General features: G+C 29.3%; 2 protein-coding genes and 1 non-coding gene across 3 annotated transcripts; 2 read left to right on the forward strand and 1 right to left on the reverse strand.

Moving 5' to 3' along the window:
- Positions 1 to 5,930: 5,930 nt before the first annotated feature.
- On the forward strand, positions 5,931 to 7,322 carry LOC114192472 (glutathione S-transferase F13). The gene is made up of 3 exons (XM_028082205.1): positions 5,931 to 6,141; positions 6,216 to 6,264; positions 6,676 to 7,322. Exons 1-3 carry the CDS (start codon positions 5,995 to 5,997, stop codon positions 7,137 to 7,139), a joined length of 660 nt encoding a protein of 219 aa, XP_027938006.1. The 5' UTR covers positions 5,931 to 5,994; the 3' UTR covers positions 7,140 to 7,322.
- Positions 7,323 to 9,609: 2,287 nt separating this feature from the next.
- Positions 9,610 to 10,501, forward strand: LOC114189734 (glutathione S-transferase-like). Its single transcript, XM_028078400.1, has 3 exons — positions 9,610 to 9,756; positions 9,850 to 9,898; positions 10,044 to 10,501. The coding sequence occupies exons 1-3, from the start codon at positions 9,610 to 9,612 to the stop codon at positions 10,499 to 10,501; spliced, it is 654 nt and encodes a 217-aa protein (XP_027934201.1).
- Positions 10,502 to 15,047: 4,546 nt separating this feature from the next.
- TRNAG-CCC lies at positions 15,048 to 15,118 on the reverse strand. Its single transcript has one exon. It is a non-coding gene; the product is annotated as a tRNA-Gly (tRNA).
- Positions 15,119 to 15,703: the final 585 nt, after the last annotated feature.

The raw sequence follows: 15,703 nt of genomic DNA on the forward strand, positions 1-15,703 counted from the left end.
TAAACGGAAGTGTACCTGAATTGGCCATAATAATAATATTAGAGTAGAGTACTAACTATACAGTGATCTTCCTCCTGTAGAGCACCTTTATTTCCCTTTGGTTTTCTCTCTCTTGATGGGGATAGGGAGAAAGGAACAGGAAGAGTATATTATGACTCTGTGTGTGCTCTCAGAAGGGGACCACGACCATTTATAAACTGAATTACTTAAGTTTTAGTATTTCTAATTTGGTCCCTCATCATATTAGAAATTAATAACTGGTCTCTACAAAATATTTATTTTCATGACATATGCCTTTAGCCAAATCTTTAATTTAGTCATATCACTTTATTATTTGGCTTTATAAATAATAGGCCTAACACATTTAATTATGTATCATATATATGCATGACCCAAAATCACTAACAGTTGCGTGAAAGCATAAGGATGATTAGAAACTTGTTTAACATGATGGTTCTTTTGTATTTCCATTGTTTCCATTGCTCTCCATACCCTCTGCCACTACTTCAGAAGACATGTTGATGCTTTCGCTTCCTAACTCAACCTTCTATAATCACTGAATATTATGCCACTCAAATTACACATGCATGCACAGTAAGTGTATTCATGACAACATCAAAATATATACTTATCACCCACCACAGGACAAGAAGGTTTAAATAAAATCTCTATATTCATATTAAACAAATTATATGAAATTATGATCTTTGTATTTCGTTGAATTTTATAGAACTAGATTAATAATTGAAATAGTTGAATGTTGAGCATTCAGTTCACATCTCACTCCTGTTATTAGAAATACAATTCCTTTACTGAGCATCACAATTGTTACTTTCATCTTAAAATCAATTAATATTATGTTCAATTAACATTACTCTCAATTTTGAAATATAAACACATTTAATAGGGGGATTTTTTTTTTGTTTTTGTATTCAAAATAATTTTGTAATTTTATTAATTATCTTTTTTTTCAAATTAAATAATTTTTTTTACTTTTTAAATGACCATTTATTTAAATTTAATTATTTTTTAAATTAAAATAATTTTATCTTAAATAAATTTTTATTTATATTTAACATTTGTTTAAATTAAATTAATTATGTATAATAAAAAAATAAAATACAAATATGTGTAAAGTATTTATTTCTACTAATATAATATTATTCTTTTAAAAGTTTCATTATATATTTTTTATGAATAGTTTAAATGTTAATTGTTTTAAACTATATCTTTTTTTTTTTATGTGTGTGTAGTAACAGAAATAGAAATTAATACCTTTTTCATTGTAACTTGTCTTTTTTTATTTTTCTATTACCTGTGTGATGTTTCAAACTTTTTGTTCATATTTATAAGCTCAAATAGTTAGTTAAATTATAATTTTATATTTATTATACATAGATAATTCAATAAAAATATATAAATAAATGTGTTTTTGAAATGTATTATAAGTCAGCATTTAATTGATTATTTATACAGAAACACTAAAAAAGTATGAAGGATGGATTTTAGAAGTAACAAACATGCATTTAACCCTCTCCGTGTTTCTCCAATCATGCGAGAAAGGGAAAGGTTTTTTGTTGCCATCTATGGTGTCTGCATTTCATCTGAATCTGTATGACGGTTCAGATATCAATGTTAATAATGTTCCGTTTTTGTTTGTTCATTAATCATGGCAATAAATAATAACAACGCATTTTGGAACTAAATAGGGTAATTAGTTTGAAACTTATTGAGGAGGTAGTTTTGTCAACAACTAAGCAACGTTATTCACAGATTCTGCGTGTTGCAGTTGCCTTCCTTGCTCTGCAATGGCATGAGGATGAGAATATTCTAAGTGGTTATGGAAAAATTTTACGTAGCTGAACACTTCCACTTCAAATTTGTCTCCTTTCATTAAATGTTGTCCAAATGAATCTTGTGATTATTGGATTCAACTTTCATGACCGGCATCAAAACTTTCAGCTTTCACAAATTTTTTTTCTTTAATTGTGATAATATTGTCAATTTTTTCAAGCAAAGGGTAAAATACTAAGACTTAGATTAGATATATTTTCAAGCAAAGGCCTCTCGTCAATTATGGTTATGGCAATTGATCACATATTAACTAACATGGTTGAGTCTAATGTTACTCAATGTCATTTGGAGAAAAGTAATTAAAAGATGCACTACAATAAGGAAGGAGTACAATAAGCGCTCATAAGAAGGAAGAAAACAGTAAGGGTTAAATATGTTTTTAGTCCCTTAACTTTCAATGAATTTTGGAATTAGTCTATTTCGAAACTTTGAACCAATTTAGTCCTTCATCTTTCGAAATACATAGATTTAGTCATTTTAATCAAATTTTGTTAAGTTTATTTGACATTTCAAGCACATTTCATAATAGTATTTGACTTAACATAAAAAAAAAAAGATGTGTTAAACAGTATAAACAATTCAAATACAATCATGAAATGCATACAAAACATCAAATAGACCTAACAAAATTTGATTAAAATGACTAAATCCATGTATTTCGAAAGATGAAGGACTAAATTAGTCCAAAGTTTTGAAATGGACTAATTCTAAAATTCACTAAAAGTTAAGGGACCAAAAATATATTTAACCCAAAAAATAAAGTTGATTACCTACTACCAAAATTTATAGGTAATAATAAAATCTATACGTTAAATTTAGTGAAAAATTATGTACGAGATTAATCTTCTTTATTATTGATTGCACATTTTAAAATATTTTTTATGAAAAAAATGTCTTCAATTTGGTAGAATTTAGAATGTTATCCAAAAGTTAAAATTATATTCTAAATTACATAATTATATTTTATTTCAAAATTACACATATTCAAAGTCACAATTATCACTACAAGAAAATCCTTAATTAAAAATCAATTTTAAAAAACAAAAAATAGTTAGTCACCTTAGTGACTAATTTAGATTTCGATTTACAAAATTAAAAATTAGTTGTTACTAAAATAGTTACTATTATAAATAAAAAATTATAATTGGTCACTAATTAATTAAAAACTAATTTAGAGACTAATTCATTTTGGTAGTCAAAACCTAGATAACTAATCCTTAGTGACCAACTTTCTTTAGTAGTTAAAATTACGGTAGTTAATTTTAAAGACCAATTAAATGACCAATTATAATATTTTATTTATAATAAGGACTATTTTATAGTAACCAATAACATTTAATTTTGTAAATTGATATTTAAATTGGTCACTATAGTTGCTAATAATTATTGATCACAATTTACAAGTTTTCTTGTAGCATATAGTCTAAGTTATATAATTTTAAATGTCAAATTATCATTGTGATAATATTATATGAAAAAAAAAAATCACTTTTCACTCATAAAATACACAATTTATACACAATTTAAAGAACTTTGATAATACAATAAAAGAAACTTCAAATAAAAAATTCAGAACCGCTCCAAAATATAGTTTTGTACTCCTCTAAAAAATCTCAAGACAAAAACATTAACCACCAACATGTGTGCCTACATGAACCTTCATCACCATTTAATAGAAGAAGAAAAAAGTGAGAACTTTCAAATTCATGGAGTCCAGGAGAAAATCAAGGGGGTGCAAAAAACAATCCTGTACTCTTTGTTATAGACTAATATTGGGCCAAGTCATATTTTTGGAACAAAGCTCACACTCTTTTATTTTCTTGTTAGTTAAGTAAAAAAAGAAAAAGAAAAAACGCACAAGGGACTACTTTTTTGTATTGAAGTATTTCCCAGGAAAAGACTACAGTAAAATTACAACATTATATGTTTTACTACAATTTTAGACCAATAATACTATTTGAGTCTCGTGAAACTGTTAACCTGTTTCTTTTCCTTTCATTACTCAGTTCTGAAATCAATCATGCATGATTTATTGATAATTAAATTGAGCCTTTTAAAATTTTAATTGAATAACGGTGGAAATTATATGTTGAAATGCAATGGCGTATACATAAAAGATTTATCAATAAAAATTTATTAAAAATTAATTCTCTGATGTTGTATTTAGCCAACACTGTATGATGAGTGATTTGACATTGTGCAGAAGGGGTCATTTCATGAAGGGAATTCAAAGTCTGTTGATGTTACCTTACATTATTTTATTTTGTTTAAATATTATTGAATAGCAGTGCAGAGTATGCTAAATTTAGCATACTTTTATTCACCAATACCCTATGTGTTGCACTGAATCTCATGTCTCTGTACAAATTAGACAAGTTCCTTCTGTTGCCTAATTCAATGTGTTTCCTTTTAGGTTTTGCATTCAAAGTGCTTGCTTGCACTTAACACCGTGTTATTACGAAGGTAAAAAAAAATAACATAAATATCACCTTCTATAATCAATCTAAATCAATTTTTTTCTCTTTTTCAAATCATCACTGCACTAAGAATACACCCTAAGTGAACCTCAATGTTAACTATATATGTATCTAATGTATCTAATGGATCTAATGGGAGTGAATTAAAAATAATGTGTATTTTTTTATATAGGTTTTACTTTTTATAAATTACAAATGCACATTTACTGATGTTATTATATTACAAAAATTATGTTATTCATAACTTAATTTTAACTTAAAAGAATTTCTTTTCTTTTTATTTTGTTCGTTTTTTAAGACTATATTCAAGTAAATGCAACAAACTTGAAGTAAAATAATAACTATACATTTAGTCTCAGGAAACAGTAAACACATATGCCATTTTTGTTTTAACTATAAGTAAAATTATAGAGATAAATAACTACATCGATCGTATATAAATTCTGATAAATCCTTTTTCATGTATACGATTTTACTATATTAATATTTCAAAAGCAACAGAAGTGGTGTACACACTTTTTATATTAAATACCATGTTGACATATTTAATTTCTATAATGCATACAATTCTATAATAACTGTACGTACCAGATAATTAATATTAAAATTTTATTTGCAGCATTTGAGTTTAAAATTCTACAATTTCCTCTGAAACATGCACTGAAAGTTGTGTTTGACTGAGAACATCACAAATTTTTTATTGGATTTCTTCCTCTCTGCAGGTGAAACTCGTATTTTATTTGTTCTCTGCATTTATAAAATACCGAATCTATTTCTCCAATGCCATAAAATATGATGGATCCGATTAGTCTACCTTTTCGATGCATGATTGAAGAGAAATTGGCGGGAACAAGAAATCCACTGACATCATAACAAATTATAATTTCATTTCTATATGTTTAATTTCTGGTTTCGATCATGAACAGAAACAAATGCTAATCCCTTGTATAAAATACTTATATAACGAAAAAGAAAAAGAAAATCTCAAGGTTTAAGTATTATTTTCACACAACTTGTATAATTTACTCGTCCCCTTCAATTAAAATAAAGTCAGTGGTTTCATTTACATGATTATCTCAGCTTTTATGGTTTTTTTGTCTGAAAACTTTCGTAGTTAGTTTCTTGTTCATTTAACTTAAAGAACAAACTCATGTATACTTCTGAAGTTGTACTGGTAATAAACATGCATCCTGAGAGTTGAAGCAAAAACACACTGTATTGTTTGATTTTCTAACCGCTATAATATCTCTCACACGTCTTTCTCTTTTACCATGTATAGGTAGGGAATAACTTTTTTTCTTGGTTCTAGCAGTGAATATAAAAGGAGAAAGTAAGTAAGTAAGTAAGACTATTTATTTGGTGGTATGAGTAAGTAACAGTATTGTATTGCAATGTCAGTGAAAACAGATTTTGGGACCGCACGCACCTGACAGCAACATGTCCAAATCTGAGACTCCAGTTTTCACCTTGTTTTCACGCATACGTTAGAGCTTTAGATCTAATAAAATACACTTTCCCATGACATGTCAATACGACAAATCTAACCTTCCCCACACTCAAATCGCGCGCAGGCTTCGTCTCCAACCTCTTCATAAATGGACCTTTCTTTCATATCATACATCTCTCTGTCCACAGCCGTAGTAGTAGTAAGTAACCATAATCAATGGCGCTCAAGCTTTATGGTCTACCTATGTCCACAAACACCACCCGTGTCATGATTTGTCTCCATGAGAAAGAGGTCGATTTTGAACTTGTTCCGGTCAATGTTTTCACTGCAGAGCATAAACAGCCTCCTTTTCTCTCCAAGAACGTAAGCCCTTCAACTTTTTTCTTCTCTTATAACCTACCCCCCACCCGCTAACTTTTCTAGTGTTGCACATGCAGCCCTTTGGTTTGATTCCAGTACTCCAAGACGGTGAACTCATTCTTTTTGGTATACTTTCATTCTTCTTCTTCTTCTTCTTCTTCAGTCGGGATAATATTTTTACAATTTTTGTTTTTTTTTTTAAACTTTGCATGAACCCCTTTTGTCCATAAAATCTTACCCAGAATGCAAGCTTTTATCAGATTTATGTATCAAGCATGTCTTTGTTCCAACAAAATTATCATATGTGTTGTCAAGATATGTCAAGAACATGAATCCTTAGCAGTTCAAATCACGTGGAGGTTCTGGACAACATGATGGTCGCTAAATTCCAAATGCATGTCTTATAAAGTGCATCTGTTTAGTGAACAGTCCTATTTCATAGATTCTCCAACTTTTTCTGAAGCAGTGGCCCAAAATGTGTCAATCTTTTTTTCTGAATGTTCAAATAATGTATCTTTTTGAGGTTATGCATGACAGAGTCCAGGGCCATTACTGCATACGTAGCTGAAAAGTTCAAGGAAACGGGACCTGATCTGATAAGGCACAAGGACGCAAAAGAAGGTGCAGTGGTGAAGGTGTGGACGGAGGTAGAGGCTCACTACTACGAGCCAGCAGTTTCACCTATTATCTACGAGCACTTCGTGGCCCCTTTCCAGGGCAAAGAACCGGACAAGTCAGTGATTGACACCAACGTTGAGAAGCTTAAGAAGGTGCTGGATGTGTACGAGGAAAAGCTGAGCAGCACTAAGTACCTTGCTGGGGAGTTTTATAGCCTGGCTGATCTTTGCCATGTCTCTGAAACTCACTACTTAATGCAGACCCCTTGTGCTTCCATGATCAATGAGCGTCCCCATGTAAAAGCTTGGTGGGAAGATATCTCTTCTAGGCCTGCTTTCAGTAAGGTTGAGCCAGGAATGACTTTTGGTAAGAATCAAGAATGAGTGTTTCCGTGTTCTTTCAGCTTCTACCTGCTTAGTTTGTTGTACTATGTTGTCTAGTGTAGCAACTATGATTCAACTCTTGCTTTTTTCATTTCAAGTGTCTTTAAGAAGGACTATGAGTCCCGTTATCTTCATTTCATTAATTTAAAAAACTAATTAAGTTGTAGTGTTTGAACGTAAGCTGAATCCTTTTATATAATTAATTTCATGTTAGTTTTACTTACCATGTATACTTTTACTTTTGTCAACTTTAACTTAGTTTTTCACATGTCAACAAATAAAACAAATTATGTCAGTACAATACATCGAAAGCTTTTATCAAAACTACTGAACATACATACAGTCATATAACGATGACTCCTCAAGTTACACGCAAAAAGGAGACTAGATCTCTTTTTGCAGAAATCTGAAGATTTTCAATCCTGGTTCACTAAACAAATAAGGAAAAACCTATTGGCTGGATAATACAAATTTTTAAAATATCTGAACTTTAATTTTAACATTTACATTTTCTCGTCAAAATTTCCACTCGTCGAAGATTAATAAGGCATCAATATAGTTTTAGTCAAGAAATTACACAAGGATAATAGCATATTCTTTTGAATGTATTATTTGTTACTGACAACAATTTATTAAAAATAACGATTTTTCTATTAAGTTTCACTTTATAGTTAATGTTGTATAAAATTGAATCAATCGTGTGTTAAAAATGTATGTTACTATTGCTTATTTTCTAACATTAAGTATTTATTAATTGATTAACAATATAAAAGTCTCTATTATGAGAGTATAGTCATTAAACTCTTAATGAGATTCCAGAAACCCTGTAATAATTTCCAAGATTGATGCAATTTTTTCTTTTACAAATTAAATAACAAGTTCTCATCTCGGTAAGACCACGTTTGTAGTAAGTAATTGAATTTAGACTAGGAATATTATAACAATGATTAAATATATTTTTGATATCTTAACTTTAAGCGAAATTTGGAATTAGTATTTTTTCAAAATTTTGTTTTAATTTAGTTCCTAAATGTTGGAACTGTATGAATTTAGTTTTTTTAATTGAATTTTGTTTAGTTGATTTAACGTTTTAAATGTGTTTCATAAAGTTGAAGCGAAAATGTGTTAAATTGTGTAAACAACTTGAATGTTATCATCAAATTAATCTGTTTGAAACATGAAATAAACTTAACAAAAATTTGGTTAAAATGACTAAATCTATGCGGTTCTAATAAAGTTGGAGACTAATTATTGAACCAAAGTTTCAAAAATAACTAATTCCAATTTTCAAATAAAGTTAAAGGACTAAAAACATATTTAACTCTTGTAATAACACAAAAAACTTCGTATTTCTAGAAAATATTATCACAATCTTATAAGTTTTTTACTTAGTAAAATGTGATTCTTAAAACTTAATTACTATTTTCACCCCCAAAATGCCTTCTAATCTACTTTTTTCTTCTTCCTATATAATCACATTTATCTTTATTCCCAAGAAGAAGAAAACACACCCTTCTTGTTGGGAATAGTCCAAGTCTGAGTCAAACATTATATAAGAATAAAGACTCATAACATCATTGTCTTAAGGTTTTGGTGTAAAAGTGGTGTCAAATATCTTTTATTTGTAAGACCAATGACATATATATATAGAACTACAATCTCTCAATGACTATGATCATATATGAGAAAATATATAAACCCTTCAATGATATCAGAGCCAATGGTTCAGAGTGATTGACTGCATAACCATAACCAAAAAGGGATCACTCATACATCTGGAGGGAAATATATCATATGAAAAAAAAAACAAGGGACTCACCCTTGAGGAGAGATTGTTTGGAATAGTCCAAGTGTGAGTCAAAGTTTCACATTAGATAAGATAGACAAAATTAAACACTATATAAGAATAAAGACCCATAACACCATTTCTTAAGATTTTGGTGTAAAAGTGATGTCAAATATCTTATTTGTACATGACCAATGCAATCGTTATTTACTTATCTCAACAACGAAAAATGCTCTTCTGTGATAAGGTAATTATCTTTTTCAAAAGGTTAGTATTATTGTGACACCTAATAAATTATTATACAATGTGTGTACATTCATTATTTTAACATTCAATCTTTCTCTTTCTTTTAAATATAAAAAATAAATTTTTTTAATAGCCAAAATACCTTAGTTATCAATGTATCTGTTGTGAAAAAACATTTTTCGTTTCAAAATACTTTCAGTACAGCACTGTGTACACGTGAATGTTATTTTATTTACTGGCTCGTCTTTTTCAAGAAAAATGACGGAAGAATAGTTCCCTCTACTTATCTGGCTTGTTTGTCTGACCTACAAATATTTCTTTCATTGAAAAATTCCTGGAAAGTAATTTTCTATCAATGTTATATACTAATCTGATCACAAACCGCACTCCCTTCCGTATCTCCAAATTCACTGAAAAAAATAATTTTCAGATTCAATCATGACAATAAAACTTCATGGAAGCCCCTTCTCCACAGCCACCATGCGAGCTACTGCTTCCCTGTACGAGAAGGAGGTTGAATTTGAGTTTGTTCACGTTGACATGAAAAATGGTGAACACAAAAAGGAACCCTTCATTTTGCTCAATGTAAGCATTTAGTAAAATTTTCTTATGGCTCCACTGGTATTAACCCTTGTTTAGCTAATTTTTAATTCTGCTATTCACCTCGTTCTGATGCAGCCATTTGGGCAAGTTCCAGCGTTTGAAGATGGAGATTTGAAGCTCTTTGGTATGATATATATGATTAAATATATACACTCACCAAATTTTCTGATTTTTAAGAAATTTCAGTATATGAAAAAAGTGTTCATATTCTTTGTCTAAATGTACATTAGTAGTAGACAGGAACATGGAACTAACAATTTGAAACACAGAATCAAGGGCAATAACTCAATATATTGTTCATGAGTATGCTGAAAAGGGGACCCAACTGATATGCAACGAGTCGAAGAAGATGGCAATGGTGAGAATGTGGATGGAAATAGAGAGCCAAAAGTACGATCAAGCAGCTTCAAAACTTGTATGGGAGCTTGCAGTAAAGCCTATGTATGGGATTCCAACAGATCAAGCAGCTGTAGAAGAGACAGAAGGGAAACTAGGTAGTATTCTTGATTTCTACGAGAAAACACTGTCTCAAAACAAATACTTGGCAGGTGAGTGCTTCACCTTGGCGGATCTGCATCACCTTCCCACCATTCATTACTTGATGAACACACCGAGCAAGAAGTTGTTTGAATCACGACCACATGTTACTGCATGGATTGCTGATATTACTGCAAGACCAGCTTGGTCTAAGGTTCTTGCCATGCAGCCAAATCTAAGCAGTAAATAGAGACCAACGCATTTCACCACATGTCGTGTACTCTCAAAACTTCAAAAGATGCTTCGCCACCATAAGTTCATCAAATTCGTTGCCCCGTTTCCCATATTCATCTTTCATCTTTTATGTAATGCAAATTTTGCTGTTGTTATCGTTTTCTCTTGAACAAATTGCACTTGCATATGTTATATCTCCAAGTTCACACGATTCTTTTATTTTCTCCTTTAATAACCTTGAAATACATTACATATTTCGGTACTTTTATTTTAACACCCAACAAATTTTTGCACATACTTTATAATCACTTTTTTATTCTCTTTCTTTACAAATACAAAAAATTAACATTTTTAATAACCAAAATACTCCATAAAAATAAATTTTGATTCGGCGTATTGTTCAATAAACATTTTTCTACATATTTGTACCAACAATAATGCCATTGCATAGGTCCCGACAAAATAACACTACAAGAATTTATTAAATTAGCTTCCATAAAAAAAGAGTTGGTGGGATATTAGACGCTTAAAAAGTATTCTAACTTTAATTACATACTCTATAGAATGGGCTAAACCCACTCTAAGCTCACTCTAATGTAGTCTTAACAATTTTTTAAATAAAAAATAAAATAAATTACAAAATAAAGAGATAGGGATGAAATGAAAATCAAAGAGAAGATCCAAGCACTCTTCCAAGTTTTTAGGCAACTGCTTCATACTCCAATTGTGTCTCTCTTTCGTGTCTCCATCTTCAATTCGTAACACATCTTCCTCTCCAATCCTAAAACGCGGGAAAACCACCATGCATGGAGGAGAAGACCCAAGGAGGAGCAGGAGAGATTCCCAACGCTCCTAGCAACCTCCAAGAGGCTCTCCAAGCACCCAAAAGTGTTTATTTATCATAAAAAAAATTAGGAATTGTCAAAACCCAAACAAGATTAAAAACCCAACTTTTGACATGTCAGCGACATCACCGCTCAACCTTATCTCAGCAGTGCTCAACGCCAGGTTTTACGAATTGAATGGCGTTCAGCCCCAATTTCCATCGCTAAGCCTTCTAGCGCTCAGCCTCAGTTCGCCACCGCTCAGCCTTGTGGCTCTCAGCTCTAGATTTCCACCGCTCAACCTTGGGCAATTTGACAACATTATGTATTTAAAGCACTAGGCGTGATTCCAGTGGCGCTCGACGCAGGTATTTTCTTCAAAATCAATATTTTCTTGTTGAATCATGCTCCCTTGAGTTCTTGCTTGTTTTCCTCCACCGCAAATATTTCCTATTAACTTATTTAACACATTTAAAAGAGATATTAGAGGAAAAACAAGCATAAAACAACTGAAACACAAAACAAAACAAACCACACTAAACTTGAGGATATAACAAGATAAAAGCTAGGAAAGAGTTTATTTATTCATGACAATAAACACACAAAAGAGGTAAAAATGGACATTATCAAGCTTGTGGCAGCAAGAGTCATCTTAAGGATATCATCAGAGTGTGTAGAATTAGGATAAGCACAGTGGTGGTTGTGATTGCTAGTGTCTAAGGATGGTAATGCTCAGAACGATCGTTGATCGGGAGTTGGGTTACATTATATGGTTTATTATTTCTCTTATTTTGAGCTCACTCTATTTGTTTGTGTGTGGTAATGATCGTGTAACTTGTTACACGAGAGCATGTGTTGTTGCAAGTTAAGATGTGGATGCTTAGCGCTAGAGAGAGGGCTAGTGGGATTTGATTAAAGACTATGGTTTATTTACTATGTATTTCCTTTTTCAGTGTTTACGAACTTTGAATTGTAATGGATTTGGAACTTGGTTTCGGTAATTATGTAAGAGTGAGATATGACTCATTTCGGCACGACAAATAAAGTTTTGAATTTCCTGTGTATTGCCTTTTTCGGTATTTACGAACTTTGAATTGTAATGGTTTTGGAATATGGTTTTGGTAATTATGTAAGAGTGAGACATGACTCATTTCGATGCGATAAATAAAGTTTTGAATTTCTCACGTTTTGGTGAAAGAGAATTATATGAATGATGAGTTTTATTTTATGTTAATTATTTATATTTATTTAAATTGGTAATATCTAGTTAAGATATTACACTATAAATATTGTTAATTCATATGTATTGGTCAAACTTTTGTTGGAATTTGTTTTTCATCAAAATTGTTTATGTATGGTGTTGTGACCCAATTGATGGTTTGTAAATTTGTCCAGTAAGTGCACTAGATCAATTGTAGCACAAGAATGTCTTATCCACATGATTTGATAAAACAATAATATATAATCTATTCAAGTTTGTAATAACATAATAATAAAGGCACTACTAGAAAAATGTAATTTAGCCACCAAAATTAGCCACCAAAATAATTTAGTTGCAAATTCTGATTGAAATAGCCACCAAATAGTATTAGTCGCAAATTAGCCACCGAATTCGGAACCGAATCAATGTACAGTAAAATTAATTGTTATAGTGACCAAATTTGTGATCAAATTTTTTTTGTCTCTAAATGTAATGTTTTAGTCACTGATTTAGTGACTGAAATAAATATTATTTTATGAAATATATTTAATATGATAATTAGCCATTGAATATTTTGGTCGCTAACATATTTAATATGTATTGTTGTAGTCACTGATTTTGCGACCGAAATAAATATTATTTTATAAAATATATTTAATATGATAATTAGCCTCCAAATGTTTTGGTCGCTAAAACATTATTTAATATGTATTATTTTAGTCACTGATTTTGTGACCGAAATAAATATTATCTTATAAAATATATTTAATATGATAATTAGTCACCAAATATTTTCGGCCGCTAAAATATCATTTAATATGTAATATTTTAGCCACCGATTTTGCAACCAAAATAAATATTATTTATTAAATATATTTAATATGATAATTAGACATTGAAAATTTTATGTAGTAAAAAATTATTTATTTAATATAAATTATAATTATTTAAAATATTTATTTTATAATTTGCTGTAGTTTAAAGAAACAATATCATGCTTAAAAAAATAACTTAAGATTTCACGATCTGCATTATTTCATATTTTCTGATCGAAAGTTGAATAAGACTCAATTAAAAAATTCTAAGCTCTCTAAGTATTTATAAAAAAAAAAATGTAATTGTGACTCAATTTATCTATGTCAACATATTTAATATATTTGATCTTTTCTTCACCTAAACACTACGTACAATATATGAGAGGATATGTAACTTGACTATAGGAAGTGATGCAATTTTTATTAGTTGAAGAGTTAACTAGATTGTATAAAATAGAATAGAAAAAAAAAGTAGAAGTTGAGGTTTTGTTCAGGAAAGAAGAAAGTCTTAATTATGTTGAATCATGAATAAAATTATTTTTAACTATATGTTTTTGAGTTTATTTTTATTTAGTAAAATTAAATATGCAACACTTATTGGTAAGTAGAAAATTTAATATAAATAAATTAATTTAGTCACCGGATTTAATTACTAATTTAGTCACTGATTTAGACATTATTTTATTTATTAATTTAGCCACTAATATTATTTTAATAAATTAATAAAATTTATTTATTTGTGACTAAATTAACGACTGAAAAAAAATTTCATGAAATTAAAATTCATTCATATAAATAAGAAATTGTTATTAATTTCTTTATAAAATATTTTGTATAAAACATTTTTCACATAATATTGTTAAAAAAACACATTCCTACCATTTTTTTTATTTTTGTAGTAAATACTTACAAATTTTGTTATGAAAAATAATTTGCAAGAAATTGATACTAATGTTTTTGCAAAATATTTTGTAAAAACATTTTTTGCATAATACTACTAAAAAAACACATACTTCCTACCAATTTTTTTTTTTAATTTCTTTAGTAAATACATACAAATTTTGTTATGAAAAATAATTTGTAAGAAATTGTTATCAATGTTTTTGCAAAATATTTTGTACAAAACATTTTTCGCATAACACTACTAAAAAACACATACTTCCTACTATTTTTTTTATTTTGTAGTAAATACTTACAAATTTTGTTATAAAAAATAATTTGCAAGAAATTATTACCAATTGTTTTGCAAAATATTTTGCACAAAACATATTTTTTCACAAATCTTTTTGTGAAAAATACTTGCAAATTTCATAATTCTATAGGAAATAATTATCTGTAAAAGAATTAATTACCGATTAAAATTTTTAACAAAAATTACAAAACACCTGCCTATTAAAACTCTAAGAAAAAATAACAAAAAAGGTTTTTTCCTTACAAAATTTTAGAACAAATTTATAAGAAAATTTTTATAAAATATAATTTTTTAATATATATATATATATATAATGAAATTATCCTATGTTTAAATAGAATTCTCAATATATTATTAAAATTAAGTTATTGTGGAAGTGTTTTCTTATAAGGGCATTAAAATATAATTTTCCTAGATTTAATCAACACCATATCTACGAAGACAGAGCAAAATTTAAGTGCTGAATGTAAAAATACAGCACTTTTCCAAAAAAAAAAAAATATTTTAATGAAAAAAAAAATTAATACCAATGCGCATCCGGGGAATCGAACCCCGGTCAGTACCGTGGGAGGGTACTATGATACCACTACACCAGATGCGCTTGTTGAGGTCTTGGTGGAAATACTTTTTTATTATTCAATTTATATGTTTCTTTACGTGTTATTAATTTGTAATAATACCAACTTAATATTTACATAATTCTTTTATCCAAAATTCAAATAAATTATTTAATTCGAAATCATATATTTAAGTTTTTTCTTTAATTTTTTTTCACCTTTAAGTAATTTTATAATGCTTAAGGTCTAATTATTGCAGGTTGCATAATTATCTTATAACGAAGATTAGGTGGGTCAAGTTATAACTCAAGTGAGATTCATAGTAAGATAATTGTTAAGAGGAAGATTGTTGTAGGAGGCATTAATTGTCTCGTAGCAAAGGCACAGTGGATCGGGTCACAATCGAATTGTGGCGCTTGGACTATTACCTTTTTAAGTAAAAAGAGTTGTGCCCCAACTATTGGCTGTAATTTTTGGCCTAGTAATAAATGTTCGATACTAATAATTGGTATCAGAGCCAAGGAATCTAATTGTTGAGAGGGAGATTGTTGGAGGTGACATCAACTCTCCCGTGACAAAGGCAAAGTGGGTCGGATCACAACCGAATCATGACACTTAGATTGGGTTGT

The sequence above is a fragment of the Vigna unguiculata genome, chromosome 7, assembly GCF_004118075.2.
Source record: "Vigna unguiculata cultivar IT97K-499-35 chromosome 7, ASM411807v1, whole genome shotgun sequence".
Classification (NCBI taxonomy): domain Eukaryota; kingdom Viridiplantae; phylum Streptophyta; class Magnoliopsida; order Fabales; family Fabaceae; genus Vigna; species Vigna unguiculata.

What these genes read in the sequence shown, in the direction of transcription:
- LOC114192472 (XM_028082205.1), top strand. Translation starts at nt 5,995, where the DNA reads ATGGCGCTCAAGCTTTATGGTCTACCTATGTCCACAAACACCACCCGT. An exon ending in CTCCTTTTCTCTCCAAGAAC is followed by an intron (nt 6,142 to 6,215) that starts GTAAGCCCTTCA and finishes TTGCACATGCAG; the next exon opens with CCCTTTGGTTTGATTCCAGT. An exon ending in CGGTGAACTCATTCTTTTTG is followed by an intron (nt 6,265 to 6,675) that starts GTATACTTTCAT and finishes TATGCATGACAG; the next exon opens with AGTCCAGGGCCATTACTGCA.
- LOC114189734 (XM_028078400.1), top strand. Translation starts at nt 9,610, where the DNA reads ATGACAATAAAACTTCATGGAAGCCCCTTCTCCACAGCCACCATGCGA. An exon ending in AACCCTTCATTTTGCTCAAT is followed by an intron (nt 9,757 to 9,849) that starts GTAAGCATTTAG and finishes GTTCTGATGCAG; the next exon opens with CCATTTGGGCAAGTTCCAGC. An exon ending in TGGAGATTTGAAGCTCTTTG is followed by an intron (nt 9,899 to 10,043) that starts GTATGATATATA and finishes TTTGAAACACAG; the next exon opens with AATCAAGGGCAATAACTCAA.